Consider the following 16,013-nt stretch of genomic DNA (forward strand, 5'->3'; position numbering starts at 1 on the left):
CATGATGACCCCATTCTCTTACACATCGTGAGCCGAGAACTTTCTGAGCCCGCACCATGCTCTAAGCTGTATCTCCTTTACCCATGATGTACCCCTAACTGGATCACGTTCAAGTCCCTGTCTCTGAGGAGCTAGGCTGTTTTCAGTCTGTCTATGCCCTGCATCTCTGGTGGTATATCCTGCATCTGTGTGTGAACACCCCTCTCTTCAGAAACTGGTAGCATCTTGTATCTCTCGGTCTAGTTTACCAAAGGAAGACACTACAACAGGCTAAAAACATCAACAGTATAAAACCTATGACTTATATTCTGTACCCCCACACTTATCTACCCTGCTCTCCAGAGGCATTTTACAAACAGTTTATTGTTTCTCTTGTTGTTTTTCTTAATATTTATATAACGCTTCTATGTACTGTGCCAACGCTCCCATTTGTCGGGACCCTTCATTATAGACATTATCTTGTGACATGCCCCTATTAAGAGGAGGATTTATTTCTCTATATAAGTCTCCTTTCCCGATGTCCCAATTTAAAACAATTTGCCTGAATCGATATTCTGTATTTACCGTATTACTATTACATTTTATTTATTATTCAAACATTTCTCACAGCTGATTTCCCTTGTGTAACATGATAGCATTTGCTTTCTTGCAACGCCTTTTGTTTTTCCCAGACTTAACCATCGCTCTGTTTTCATTTTCTGAGACTGTAGCATACTTATCATTAGCTCACCCCCCCCCCCCCCCCGACTCTCTATAGCGCTGTAAAGAACTGAGTGTCCTCCAGGCCTGTTTCCATTGTCTTGCTTGATCTTGTCTCTGTCACCGTCCTTGGAACTGATCTTTCCATCCTCTACGGTAGAATCCTTTCTTCCAAGGGTCCTGTGTCTTTCTTTGAGGTTGATTACTAATTTTAGCAAAGCAAATCCTCAAAAAGTTGTCTCAAATATTTTTTAATTGCATGTAAAAAAATATTGTTATTCCACTTAGATTTTTGATTGATAGTTTATCCAGGAACTTTATTTTAGACTGGAATTTTTTTCCCTAAAAGTTTTGAAGGACTTGTGTCTTCCAATGTAAGCCCCACGCTGTTCTGATTCCATTCCTCCTGTGTACGAACTCTTCCTTTTCCTCCCTGTTATCTCGGCATTCTGAAATGTCGTGTTGGCAGGATGATACATGTAAGTTCTTTTGTTTGCTCTTGACATGTAAAGGTCCTTGGCCTTCAAGTCAGACTCACAGCAAGACTTTGAAGGTTAAGTGGAGATCCCCTTGCTCGTCGTTGCTCTTGGTGACCAGCAGTCAGCCTGGCTATAACTCTTATCTAGATGGTGGCCTCTTCATCCACTGGAGCAGGGGCAGGATTGCCAAGTGGATCACAGGGCAAGGGATATACACTCTGATACCCTCAGTTTCCCTTTCTGTCCTCACCTGACTCTGCACCAGGGAATTCCAAGCTCCCTCGGTCTTTCTGGGGTTTGATTCTATCCCTGAAGACCCTGCAGGTCAGTTTCTCTCAGCTTTATGCTCAGCCAAGTCTGTCTCAGGCGCTATCTACTGGGTACGTCTTGCATTTCCGGTGGTCTTCCTCAGCTATGCATCTCTTCTTGTGCTTGCAGGCCTGTTTTTTCTTTTAAAAACACGCCTTCATTCTCCCTCTAGTAGAGGGAACAGACATGGGTGATACTCTGTTTCCACACTAACTGGAAGTTCCATGCATTTGCTTTCCTGATTTAATCTTATAATCTTGAATATTTCTATAAGGTTCTCAGTGGAAGTCCCAGCCACTTAAGACAGCATCTCACTGGTGGGTGGATCAGCACCAGTGTTTCCTGGACCATAGTGATGCAGACAGAACGATCAAATCAAAGTTCCTTTTTCATCTTGAATCATAGTAGTTATGCACCTTGATCGTTTAAGGTCCTTGTCCGTGTCTTTAGCTGCTCCTCAGGCTGTGACATCCTTGGGCCGGGGTGTCAGCTTTCCTGAAGGAGCAGGACTTCTCCAGTATCACCCGCCATCTTGGAGTTCCTGTCCCCTGCTCTTGTCCACTTTACTTCAAGGGGTGCAGTATGGAGACAGACGTAGAGTCTCCAGGGTCGTTGCATAAGGACATGGTATCAGTGACTTTTCCCCTTGCCCTGACAGAACACCCAACAGAAATAATTTATGAGGGTTTATTTGGTTCATGGTTGAAAGGAATACAACCCTTTGTGGTAGAGAAAAGTATGATGGTTGGACGGGCAGCTGGGATGCTGGGTCTGAAGCTGTGGAGACTTATGGGCCGGCCTATTAAATCCTAGCGGATCAGGAAGCAATGCCATCTAGAAGCAGAACCCTCAGGAACTACAGTCCTACATTCATCAGCGAGGCAGGCCCCACATCCTAAAGGTTCCATAACCTCCCGAAATAGCAGCAGCAGCGGGAGATAAAGTGTTCAAACACACGAGCCTGCTGGCACATTTACATTCAGGTTGTCATAACCTCCTTTGATGGGGATGGGAGCAGAGTGGAAAGGGGATGCGACCAGCTGCCCCCTGAAGTCCTGGGTGGTCCGTTCAACATGAGAAGGGGCCCTTAAGGATGGCTCACTTCCAAGAACCTTATTCTCAGGAGGCTAGCATAGAGCAAAGGAAAATAGGGGGGAGCAAGTGGTCAAGGGAGGAAACAGGGGTGCTTTCCACAATCTCTCTCCCCAAGTCCTCATCTCCACCCCACAGACTAAGTATTCATGACGGGATCTGGTATTGAATTACAGTTCATCAAAGCAAGGGAAGGACCCAGGGCCATTGAGGAAGGATGGATGGTTCCATCTGCCTCCTGTAACCCTGGCGAAGAGGACAACTTCAAAAAAAAAAAAGGCAAAGACAGAGAACAAAAGGACTAGAATGCAGGCACAGGAAGCAGCGTTGTGCGCTGGTGAGATTCATGGATGTGCACGCACAATTCTCGCGGGAGTCTGGACGATAAACCGACAGTGAGCTGAGGTAAGAGGAAGGGCCCACGGGACAGAAGGGAGTCATTTGCTTCTCACTATTTGAATTTTCTAGTCGTATTGAAGTGTTGTTTCATTTCATCTTGTTTTACTTTTTATGCCTACATCACTTCTTAGAAACTATCAGCAGGGATTAGGTGAGCGGTGGGCTTCAGCTCGTTTGGAGTTCTGCCATTTTTTTCTCTACGTAAAAAAGTTGAGTTCAGAGGGTGGCAGTCACCAGTCCTTGGCTTACACGTATCAAACCATAGCTTTGATTCCCAGTATAGAAAAAAAAGCAAATAAATAGTAATTTTTAAAAGGAAAAGTAACACAGCCTCAAGATTGTCCCTGGTCTTTGTAGTTCTTTGTCACTTAGATACCCTGTTGTGCCTGGAGAGCCTGATGTTTGTGGCCTTCAGGCGGGGTGTGGGGCTTAAGGAGGGTAAGTACAAGAAGAGCCGGTGAGGCCAAGAGGTGTGTGTGTGTCCGGGATAGTGTCTAAAAACTCTCCTCTTTCCCATCTTCACTGATTTTCCCCAAGAGTTTTCTGGAAAGCTCATTTATACACCATACAAGTTTGCATACCATACAGGTTTGCACATCACATGAGTATGTACACCACACGGGTTTGCACTCCACAGGGGTTTGTACCCCACACGGGTTTGCACACCACAGGTTTGTTTGCCACACGGGTTTGCATGCCACATGGGTTTGCACACCACACTGGTTTGCACACCACACAGGTTTGCACACCACATGGGTTTGCACATCACATGGGTTTGCACACCATACAGCTTTGCACACACACACGGGTTTGCATACCACATGGGTTTGCACACCACACAGATTTGCACACCATACAGGTTTGCACGCCATATGGGTTTGCACACCACACGGGTTTGCACGCCACGTGGGTTTGCACACCTCACGGGTTTGCTGAGCACCTGGCTCTAACCAAACACATCTACCCTGGCCATCCCACCCATGCCCTATGAAGCCATTTGTCACATCTCCATTCCGGATCATGAGGTCTTTGGCCAAGAGCTTTTCCACAGGGAAGGGTCCTGCTTGAGAACTTATTGTTTCCTGCAGGCCCTGGAAAGAGACATGGGGGGCAGACAAGAGGAAGAGGGGACAGGTAGCAGACTGAGTGTCCATGATGCTTCCAAGTTCACTGAACCAGTGAATAGCCTGAATAAGCTCATCCTATACTTTCTAAGCCTTTGTTCGTTTCCCTCATTGTCCCAAGGTATCCCAGCTGCTAAGAACCTCCTTGGTGGTGGTAACAGCATTGCAGCCCAGGTCTGGTGTGTCCTACTCCAGTGGAATCTCACAACTTCCTGTCCATCCCAGATGCTGCCTCAGGGCTCTGTGGTTCTGAGTAAGGGGTTCACACCCTAAGGCCAGAGCAAAGCCATAGCAAGACAAAAAACCCGGCTTAAGAGAAGGGAAAGGAGGACCCAGGGCCTCTACTCACCACAGAATCTCATTTCTCGTCAGGAAGGTCAGAGCCTGCAACAAATCAGAGAGGTGACCTGCCACTCAGTCCAGTCCCACCATGGGCCCTGGAAGAGCATGGAGCCTCAGGAGAGGGAGGCATCCTCTCTCTTTATACTATAAGAAGGGAAGGCACTGCAGGCCACAGGAACAGGCTTGTGGTGGTAGCCAAGGGCAAAGCGCTACCTTACTCTCCTTCCATGTTGTAACAAAAAGGTAGAGCAGCCCAGACTGGGAGATTCATTGGTTCTCACTCCAGGACAGGGGCAGGGGAGAAGAGGGTGAGAGTGTGGGTCTGAACCCCATGGACACAAGCTCAGCAGAGGCAAGAGACGTCACTGCCAGCCTGGTACGCTCCAGAGCTTCAGGCAAGAGTTCTCTTCTCAGTCCTGCCTGCCCCGGGAAGCCCCCAGTTCTGCCCCAAATCTGTGACCTAACTACCCACCTGGTACTCATCCAGGTCCTCCCACTGCATCTGGTACCTCAGACACTGTTGCCCCATGCCAACCCAACCTCCTCCTCTCCAGCAGTAGAACTTCCACCCCAAGGGCTCAGCAGCTGGCGCAGTCCGTTGATTCAGTTGCCATGGTGACCAGCATTCCACCTTCTGCCCCTGAGTTGGCAAACAGGTTCTTTTGGTGCCCTGGCTAAGAAACATCACCTCCAAAACAACAAAAGGGAAGGCAGGCCAAAAGTAGTCTTAAGATTGTTGACTCAGGGCGTCACGATGCCTGGGACGGAATCCAAGACCTGCCACGTGCTCACTGTGTGACCTGGGGCGAGCTACGCAACCTCTGTCCTTCTTTGTTCCCTTCCCTCTTCAAGGGGATCATAATCATAGGACTGTTGTAGACGTCACCCAGTGGATGCAGGCAGCGATGACCGACACGTAGACAGTGCTCACTGAGGGTTCTAACCAGATCTTGAGTGACGTGCAGGATGTGGGGTACTGAGATGGAGAAAACATAGACTTTGACTTCAGATACAGAAGAGTACTCGACACCATCAGACGGTTCCCATGGGAACAGAAGGAGCATTCAAATCTGGACAACATGAAAGGACCCTACACAAAGATGAAGTCAAAGGCTTCTACCAAGATGGGGCAGAAGTCAGGGTTCCCACCCCAGAACTGCTCTGGTTCTGGGCAAGCAAATGGACTGAGCGCTCCAGAATCACTCTCTGATATTTCTGGGGGACAGAAAGTTGGGCAGAACGGGGAGACTGTGGATCACGGGGGAAACGAAGAAGATAAGCAGCACTGCCATTGGCGCTAAAATTCTGGGGTCCCCCTGAAATCCTCCAGGGTATTCTGTATACCCACCCCCATCGTACATACGAGAATCCCTTCAGCCCAGAACACATTTGGTCACAGACTGTCCAGGGAGGAGCATGGGTCTCTGAGGTGGAGAATTCTCTAGAAATGGAACTGCACACTGTTGTTTATCTTGGCCTCACCGAAGAGGGGGACAGACAGAAGCCTAAGCTTGGTCCCTTCGGTAACTGAACAGGCACCAGCACCAGGCACACCACTGGGTTCTGGAGAGGAACAACTTTTAGAGTTAGAAACAACTTGGAAGAAATACCTGCTCTCCAAACACACACCCTCTGCACATGCCATGCGTATACATGCATCAGGTATACGCATGTCCCTGGAGCTGGAAGCCGATGTCCCCAGAGGTAACATTACAGAGGCATGAATATACAGAAAGAAGACAGGCACAGCCAACCCTTTGATATTATAACATCTATGAAGTTCAGGCTTGAAAACAATCAAGTTATAAGAGAGATGGGGAGAGAAGAAGATGGAGAAAGAGAGGTAGAGAGGGGGGAGAGATGGAGAGAGAGAGAGAGAGAGAGAGAGAGAGAGAGAGAGAGAGAGAGAGAGAGAGAATCCCTAATGTTGTAAGTAAATTCTTAATTTTCTGGTCTTTTGAATGCATGTAACCTTTGAGCTGTAGGCCAGACTTGCCTGATTATAGATAGTGACACTTAATAGCTATTTAGCTATTACATGCGGTGATTTAGAACCTGGACTTTGAAATGTTAAAGGCTAGGTTTTCTCACTTCAAGCAAATGATAAAACTACTGTAAGCCTCAGTTTCCATCTCTAAAAGGGGACTTAAAAGTTCCTACTTTCTAAACTTCAAGGCTAAAAAAAGAATGACAAAGGTGTAACTTCTTTTGTTGTTGTTGCTTTTTAACCAAAATGACTGGTACAAACTGAATATTTGAGAGAAGGAAAACAATATAGCTTTAAAAGTGGAGCCTGGAAGGAAGCGTAGACGGTCAGCAAGCAAGCAGTCACTAAATCCCATCCAAACTTGACCTCTTCTAACTATGCAGTGCGGCTGCCAAAAGCTGGCTTGGGTCACGGGACTCTTGCTCCCTCGCTTTAGGGACTGCAGAGTTGGTGAGGTTAAGGAATGCTCTGTTGCAGGTCTGGGACACCCAGGGACACCTGAGGATCTTTGAGATGCCACTCTCTCCATCCCGTCTTTTTTCCGACATCCTGATTACACAGGTGCAGCAGCTTGGCACCAGTCTATTGTGTCTTTTTACTCTGCGGACCCTGCTGAAAGAGAGCAACCAAAGCAGAGAACTGCCCGGCAGCTCAGAGCTCTTAGCTGTTCCTGCAGCCCCTAGAGAGCTAGGCCAGGAGGCTGGTGAAGACATCAGGCCCTCCACACCCGGCCCAGACACACTCCAGGAATATGAACCCACAGCCCTCAAGAAGCTGCCATGCGATAAGAGACAGATAACAAGGAACAGGCCGAAGGCCAATGCTGGAGCTATTGGACACCCTAGAGCCTCCCAAGGAGAGCCATTGGGACAGAGGTCTGAGTGACAGAACTGAGCCAGGTTGAGAAGATGGGGACTATGTTCCAGGCCCGGGAGGCCGTGGAATCCAGCCAGAACTGCGCGGCACTGTACAGATTTTCACATTTGTTTTTATAGGGTACCTTCCCTTCTGAAAATGATGCGGGTTTGTCATTTACAGCTGGTATATAAAGGCGCCTTTGTAAACATAGCTCTTTAATGAAAAGAAATAGCAGCCTTTTAAAGAAGAATATTAAGTGGATAATTTTACAGGTAGTAGAGGAAGGCACCAGCAATTACAAGGTGCTGGGTGTGCTCACGTGCTCCCTCCTTCCCTCCGTCCCTCCCTCCCTTTCTCCGTCCCCCTCTTCCTCCCTCTCCCTCTCTCCCTCCCCTCCTCCCCACACGCGTGCGCGTGCACACACACGCACACACAACCAAGGTATGCCAGCCCTGTTACCCTCCCATCTCCTTCAGCTTTCGGCCTCCCCACCCCATCTGTCCCTAACCCACTTCCCCCCACCCCCATCTCCGGGACTTTATCCTAGACAGGCCTTTTATTGGTTCTCTCCAATAACAATAGTAGCAATAAGAATGTCACCTTACATTTGCATATCCCTTTACAATTCCAAAATGCTTTTCTATGTACCATCTCATTTGCCCAAGGCACAAAAGACCGTGCATTTAAAAATGAAAGAAAGAAAGAAAAAGAAAAATTTCCCACATGAGGCTCTATGTGTTAGCCGACCTGTGTCCCTCCCCCAGTCCACCGTACTGCTGGACTCCTGGGTGCCGCAGTGACTTCAGAAGAGCTGTAATTGAGCAGGGAAGAGTCTTCTGGAAGAACAGTTCCACATCCTGCCTTTCTAGGGGGCTGCCCGAGGTGAGTTTCTGTCACCTTGCCTGGAACTGTACGGATTCTTAGAATTCCAGCCCCTTCCCGAACTTCATTTATTTTTACTTGACTTGTCAAATCCGCTAGTCATTGAAAGATGATTGGTATTAAATCCAGGCTGTTTAAAAAAGTCTCACAACAATACAAAGAAATAAGCCAACTTAAAAAAAAAAAAGAGGGATGGGGGCTGGGGCTGAGAGAGCAACTGGGTACTTACTGCTCTTGCAAAGGAATTGAGTTCTGTTCCCAGCACCCACATTAGGGTGCTCATAACTGCCTGTAACCCCAGCTTTCAGGGGGATTGGATCACTTCTTCTGGATTCCATGGGCACCTCCATTCATGTACACACACACACACACTTTAAAATAAAATAAGCCTTAAAATTAAATTAAATTTAAAATGGGCCAAGGATATGAATAGGTATTTCTCCGAGCAGATAAGTGAATGTCTTGGCAGGCCATGAAAAGTACCCCCACATCATCAGCCATCAGGGTAGTCTTGCGAATCAAAACGACACCGAGACGCCTCTTCACACCCATCAGGATGGCTGCTTTAAACAGAAAAATAACCGTGTCTCAGCAGATTTATCCACAATAGCCGGAAGGGAAGGCAAGCCCAAAGCCCATTAACCATGTGTACCTATAGAGTAGAATATTACTTGGCACTATGAAGGCTGAGCTTTGGTCTCACAAAACAGCATGCATTAACAACGATCACAAAAGGCTCCCCCTGCTTAAAATATCTGGGGTGGACAAAACCGTACAGGAGGAAAGTAGACTGGTTGTCTAGAGAGGCTAAGGGGCAGGGAGACCCGGAGTGACTGGCTACAAATGAGGACCAAGTCTCTTTATGGGTAGATGAATAGGTTCTAAAATTAAATGGTGGTACAGCTGAGAATAGCCTAAAAACCGTGAAGTTACATACTTTACGGGAGCGAATTGTATGGTGTGTCAATTATACCTTAAAGCTGTTATTTTAAAAATGACAAGGTGTGTTTAAGTGCTAACTCAATGCCTGGAACGTAAGTAAGCCGTAAATATTATTAAAGAATGTGTAAATGAGAGAATTCAGATCTTTTCCCTCCGCCCAGTCATCTAACCCAAGAGGTTCCACCCACAGCCACCCTTCCCTACTAGTGATTCGGATTAGTGATCCTCCCTGGCAAGCAGCAGCCCTGTGGGAACGCATCCAGGAGAGAGGCGGGTCTTGGGGACAAATGTACTCAAGGATGGAGACCAGGGTGCTTGGAAGCATTCCTAGAGCCCTCCGAATCTGGAGTTGGAGCCCCTGCTTCCCCACAGGGGAGACATAAGGACTCGGGCTCTGTCATCTGCTTAAGCCCTTGTCCAGCACAGTGCACAGCAAAGGTGCTCGGTCCACCTGCTGGTGCCCAAGGCAGGGCTCTGGCTTCTGCAGTCTGATGGCATCGTGCAGGGTTCTAGAAGTTCCCTGGTGCCCCGGCCAGAGAACTCAGCAGCCTAGCACCTGATACAGTGTTCACCACAGCGCTTTCCCAGGGCCAAAAGGAACCTGAGGCCTGGGCACACTGCACATATTACCCAGAAGACTAAGCGTGGACAATGTGAACTGATAATACCCTGGAATGTAATCTTTAATGGTTTTTCCCCCCTCACCTTCCTCCAGGACTCTATTTTTCCATCAGTCTTTCCCATTCAAATTGTCTGGGGGGAAATAGACTTGCTAGGGGTAGGGAGCTTCGATAAGTGGCCCATGTTTGGGTCCCCACCTCCCTTTTCTTTCTAAGAAGTGAATCAGACATTTGACAATCTGAAGGGAAGGCTAAAGGAAGCAGAGACTGGAGTTTATAAAAAAGGCAAGTGAAGGGCTGGTGAGATGGCTGAGCAGAGAGGAGGCCGTGTGGAAGCCTGGGCGCATGAGTTCAATCCTCAGAACGCACGTAAAGGGAGAAGGAGAGAACCAGGTACACAAAGTTGTCCTCTGACCTCCACATCGGCACGCATGTGCAAACACAGGCACAAGCACGCGCGTGCACGCGTGTGCGCGCACACACATGCAGAAAGACAAATAAGCAAGTAGACAACTTTTTTAAGGCAAATGAAGGGGACAGGGGACATGGCTCAGTCAGTAGAGTTCCCGCTGTGAAAACGCAAGGACCTGAGTTCTAATCCCCAGTATCTAAGAATTTCAGCAGGGGGGGTGGGGGAGGCTAGGCATAGTCAAGAACGTGCAGCCTAGCTCAGTGAGGGTCGTGAATAAAGACCCGCCGTTTTTTTCTGAGCTGTTGGCCAGCTAGTCTAGCCAATCTGTGAGTACTGCATTAATAAAAGACCTCTAACTCAACAGAGGACGACATCTGTCCATCTCTAGCCTGATACACATTGTATACACACCCAGGGACAGATGAAGACAGGAGCTGGAGCACGCCACCAGAGAGGCTGGCGAGGGTCTCCCGCCCAGAGAGACTTCCACTGCTTTGCCCATTCTATCCCAGTACCCAGCCTGCTGTCACTCAGGCACTGCCCAAAGAACCACAGCTGTTTACTTCCTAATGCTTTTCTTAGCCTGGATAACAGACATCCCTGTCTTCAATGTCCCTGGATACTGAAAACCTCCTCAGGAAAAAAAAAAGAGTGTGTATCCTTGGCATTCAAAGAGCATGAAAGGCTAGAGACAGGGGACAGAGGAAATGTTCTTGGGCCCTGGACAAGGGTGACCTTGTCCTTTTCCAACTTGCATCAGATGCCCCGGTGCCCCACGTCACACCCTGGTTTCGGGCACTGTCACGTGAACAGGTCCATGTGAGCGTAAGCCATCCCCCAGTGACTGAGCGTTGCCTCACGAAATCTTCAGTTTTCAATTTCTGCCCTGGAATCTTCTATTAAAAAAAGAAATCTTGAGGAGCTAGAGAGATGAAAAGCTGGTCTTGCCGAGGACCTGGGTTCCATTGCTGGCGGCCACAGTTATACTCACAGTTGTCTATAGCTCTGTTTCCAGGGGACCTGACTCCACCGCACACACACGGAGCACAGATATACAGGCGCATATAGATATTCTTAATCAATCAATCAATTGATCTCTGTGATCTGTGAGTAGAGACAAGTTCAGGGCGATGGCTCTGGGTGACCTTCCGGCAGGGGTTGGAGCTCGTAGAGACAGTCCTATGACTTTAAGCCAGCCTAGGTGGAGGTCTGAGGTCTTTCAGGTGGGGATGGAAGTCTGGACATACCTGGGTGGTCAGACAGTGATGACCTCTCTCCTGCCTGTCTCTCAGCTCTGGGATCAACTCTCAAAAGACCTAGAAAAAAGTCATATAGCAGAGTTTGCTTTCATTTTGACGCCATGCTAGGAAGAGCCAGGAAATTGTGGAGAAGGTACTTAATAAGAGAGGGGTCTCCAAAAACTCACTCTCTTATTGGAACAGTCTGAGCCTATAATTTACAAATGTCGTAGACAAACCTTAGCCATCAGCCTTTGCAAACCTACCCTTTAGGAAGAAGCAGGCTGAGGTTCAAGGTGGGACTTGCCTAAGACACAGGGGAAAACAGGCCATTGGCCCTGGAAGTCCGCTGTCTACTTTTCTAAAGACCTTGAAAAGTGGCTTGCTGGAAGGAGACGGAGCACGAGCAAGGAACTCAGGACCGCGAGGGGTGCACCCACACACTGAGACAATGGGGATGTTCTATCGGGAACTCACCAAGGCCAGCTGGCCTGGGTCTGAAAAAGCATGGGATAAATCCGGACTAGCTGAACATAGAGGACAATGAGGAATACTGAGAACTCAAGAACAATCGCAGAGGGTTTTTGATCCTACTGCACGTACTGGCTTTGGGGGAGCCTAGGCAGTTTGGATGCTCACCTTAGGAGACCTGGATAGAGGTGGGCGGTCCTTGGGCTTCCCACAGGTCAGGGAACCCTGATTGCTCTTCGAGCAGATGAGGGAGGGGGACTTGATCGGGGGAGGGGGAGGGAAATGGGAGGCGGTTGCGGGGAGGAGGCAGAAATCCTTAATAAATAAATAAATTTAAAAAAAAAGTGGCTTGCTGGATGTCACAGAATCGATCTAATAAAGATCCTAGCTATGGTAATACCCTGTGAACCATGCAGCATGATAAAAATGCTGTTTGTCACGATATGGACCAGGCCTGGGGCTGGAACTCTGTGCTATGGGCTCCTGTCTCATGCTGCACACTTAACTTTAGGACTGTCTTAGCTAGTGAATTCCTCTCCTCTCCCCTCACTCCCCCCCGCTCTGTGTGTGTGTGTGTGTTGTAGGCCAGAGGACAACCTCAGAAACCATTCCCAACTGAGCTAGCTCCCTATGTGTTCCCTCTCTGATATTTGTTAGCTTAAATCTTCCCAGTTACCCTTTCTACTGAGTGAGTATTCACTACCCTTCTGCTAGGTAGCTAGGGCTTGGGGGTAGTGACTACTTGTCCTTGCCTAGTATTAATTGATTCATAAGGTTATTTTTGACCATTTTAAGGTATCTCAAGTACTTTACTACTGTTGGAGATAGTGGTGATGAAGTCAGACTAAGTTGTTGGCCTTGAGAAATTAGCCTTCGGTGAGGGAAAGTTAAATCAGTGCTCATCGAATTATCTATGGAATCACACCTAAGCAGTGAGCGGAATAGCAGCAATACAATAGCTGTGTAACTCATTCAGTGCTTAGGGAGGCTCCTCTGAGGAGGGGACACTGAGCTAGACCTGAGAGAACAGCAGCAGAGGCAGGCGGGAGGGAAAGTGGTGCTCCCTGGTGAGAGAGGAGCAGTAGGAAGGATCCCCCAAGTTAAACAAGGTGCTAGAAGAACAGAGAAGGCTGTGGAGTTGAAGAGTCAAGGCAAGATCCAGGAGAGCAGGGCAGAAGATGACCTGGGGCACAATGGCTGTCCGATCTTTCCATGAAAAGTCAAATGGGAAGTTGTGGTAGGGAGTCGTGGTGAGAAATGACATAATCTCATTTCTGTTTTCAAGGGCTCACTTCCTCAGAGGGTGGCTCCCAATGTGTTGGAAGAAGGCCACGAGGCCGGGGAGAGGTGTGAGGAGACTATTGAGTAAGCCACAGGATGGCAGGGACAAGGATGCCGATGTCGGACAGGACTTAGTGACTTCATATGACAGCTCAAGAGGGATGAGATACGGGAGGGGAGGGAGCGTGAACTGCATGTGACCCTCAGGATTCTGACCCTGAGAGCAGCAAGGAGGGAATACTGAAGAGCCGGGTGGAAAAACGAGACTTTAAATGTGCTGTTTGAGATGTCTATGGGGCGGATATGTGGCGGTGACAAGAGACATTAGGATTTAGGTCATTACAGAACTCCAGGCTATAGACAGACGTTAGGGAATGTCTGGGTATAGGTAGCGCTGGAAGCTGTGGGTGAGATCAGCAAGGGATCCCGGGGTGGAAAAGGCAGGCTTCCTGCTCACCTTGACTTTCTGGAATGGCAGAAAGCCCATCAGAGGCCAGCTTTCCCACTGGAAGGAAAATCCAGAGCCATCTACTTGAAGGTTGTCAGTACCGGAAGGGGTCAGTCCCCACAGGGGAAGCATTCAGAGGTGACGCTCAGTCCTGTTCATTCTTGAGCAGCTAGAGATCAAGGAGTTGCAGTGCCACAGAACAAGAAGAAAGTGAGGGGTTAGTGGGAGGGTTCTGTCATCTTCTAAGGTAGGGAAAAAAGTGTGAAGGACAATCTGCAAGGCAAGGAAGATCTGAGGGCCAGGATCTCCGGGAGAAATTAAGTCAGTGCTCGGGCAGCCTCCAAGTGCACATGAGACTGTGGCAGAGAGGTGGGAAGCTCGGAAGAAGAATCGGTAACAGCTGCGTGAGCCTTGGAAGACACTCTTGGACTTGGTAGCCCACCTAAGTGGAAGGGCCTCAACAAAGAAGCAGGCTTGCACCTAGTACCCCAGAGAGGCTGGGAAGTGGGAGGAAGGGTGAGCCAGAAATAGAACAGCCCCCACAGTCTGACCGCCGGCATCATAGCAGCCCAATCCCAGGCTGGATTAGGGTGACCTTCCGCTTTCCTGACGGCCTTCGGGAAGGCAAAAATAAATCCTCTGTGATGAGAGGTAACATCAGTCAGAGCCCAGAGCATCTCCATAATAGAAACGCCCCACGGGGGATCCAGATCTTGGGCTTTTCTGATCTAGACTTTAAAATAGCTGTGATTAATACGGTTAAGAAAATAGACGACGAGGTGCAGAATTTCACAGGAAAATGGAATCAAACGGAGCAGGTGGAAATGATGATATAATACATAGGATTTGGAAACTGGTTTCTTTTAAAAATGGCTAACAGGAACTGAGGGTAAAGCTCCATGTCAGAGGGCTGGCCTGGGAGGCAAGAGGTCCCGGGTTCAGTCTCCAGCACCCATTCTCCCCTCAAAAAGCTAACAGTTTTTCTCTATAGTTAGGAGGATTGGCGCCCAGGGGGAAATAGGTAGCTAGGGCGCCCAACAGGTCCAGCCTGCAACAGGATGGATGGTAGACAGACAGGAAGGCAGGACCAGGGGCAGGAGCTTGTATGGAAAACTCCAAGTAGATTCCCTCTCTGCTGGAACTCAGATGTCAGATGAAGAAATAAGAATTTTTTCCCTCAGACTTAGGGTTAAGAGTAGAGAGGTTTGTCTCTTTGGTTTTAGTTTGTTTCAAGGTCAACTTAGAACCAGTTATTAAAACTGATAGTTTTCATTTTTTTTTAAAAAAAAGTCAAAACTCTTTAAAAAATATCAGGAGGTGCATATCAAGTACATCAGTCACCTTTGTTTAAAAAAGATTTTAGGATTTATTTTTGCTTTTTTAAGCATGTGTGTATGTATGCACATGTGTGTGTGCGAGCATGCATGTGTGTATATGTGTGCGTGCATGTATATGTGTGTGTGTGTTTGTATGTGTGTACGTGCCCACACACGAGACAAGGTGCACAAGGGATGAAGGTGCCCATGGAGGTCAGAATAGAGAGCTGGGTCCAACTGAAACTGGATTTTTTTAGCAGGTGTTTTTTTCCGGGAACCAAACTTGTTTGCTCTGCAAGAGCAGCAAGCCCCCCTACGCCCTGCACCATCCCTTTAGGCCTCACCTCTGTCACCTCCAGCTGTCCCTCCATCCCTGCAGCGGTTTCTCTGTAGGGTTTTTGCTGTTATTTTAAACCAAGCTTATAGAAAGAGGCCGGTTACAGCTTGAGACCATAGCATTGAACTTTCAAACAATTTTTTTTCTTGTTGAGCAAGACCTTTTTGGCTGGTTTATTTTCTCCTTCCTTTACTGACCTTGTAAACTACTTAATTGCGAAATGTGGTTTGTCTCAGAGTGCCTCTTAACACTGTATGCTTTAAAATAGGAGATTTTTCCATTGCATGGGAGACCAACAGCAACGTCTTCAACATACGCGTGCACCGAGCAGGGCTCCTCGTCACTTACTCAGGGACATATGGTTTTCGTCAGCTACCTCTCTCTTCTTGGCAGTCACCAGAACAAAGATTTACATTTCATTTAGCAAATGTCCCCCTCAAACCCCTTGCACCAGGCTCTTATTTGCCACTCTACCCCTTTCCCTGTCTCCCATGATCCCATCTCTGCCTCATTTTCCAAAGAATGCCAATCACTAGCCAGGCAAACCCAACTGAAGGGAAGTGCCCGTCTGCCAGACCTGGCCAGTCGACCCTGAAAGCAGAAGTTGGCGCAAAGGCCTCTGGGAGTTGGAGCAGCCATGGTGAGTAGGAAATACTTCAAAGAGAGAAGGTTCCTGAAGCTGTGTTGGTGGACGAATGAGAGGTTTTTCTCAGCCATGAAAACCTCCTCATGATTTCCATCGCACTTAGAATAAACACTGATGCTTCAAAATGGTCT

The 16,013-nt window shown here is 48.1% G+C and overlaps 1 protein-coding gene across 1 annotated transcript in view; it reads right to left on the reverse strand.

The window, feature by feature from the left end:
- The window catches only part of Cib4 (calcium and integrin binding family member 4), a 57,001-nt gene extending 52,028 nt beyond the window's left edge, over positions 1-4,973 (reverse strand). The window contains exons 1-2 of the mRNA XM_075955576.1: positions 4,917-4,973; positions 4,452-4,486 (exon numbers count right to left, since the gene is read on the reverse strand). Coding sequence (XP_075811691.1) covers positions 4,452-4,486; positions 4,917-4,973 — 92 coding nt within the window. The remainder of the gene's footprint in view (positions 1-4,451; positions 4,487-4,916) is intronic.
- Between the last annotated feature and the right edge of the window lie 11,040 nt (positions 4,974-16,013).

This window comes from Microtus pennsylvanicus, chromosome 21, assembly GCF_037038515.1.
Source record: "Microtus pennsylvanicus isolate mMicPen1 chromosome 21, mMicPen1.hap1, whole genome shotgun sequence".
NCBI lineage: Eukaryota > Metazoa > Chordata > Mammalia > Rodentia > Cricetidae > Microtus > Microtus pennsylvanicus.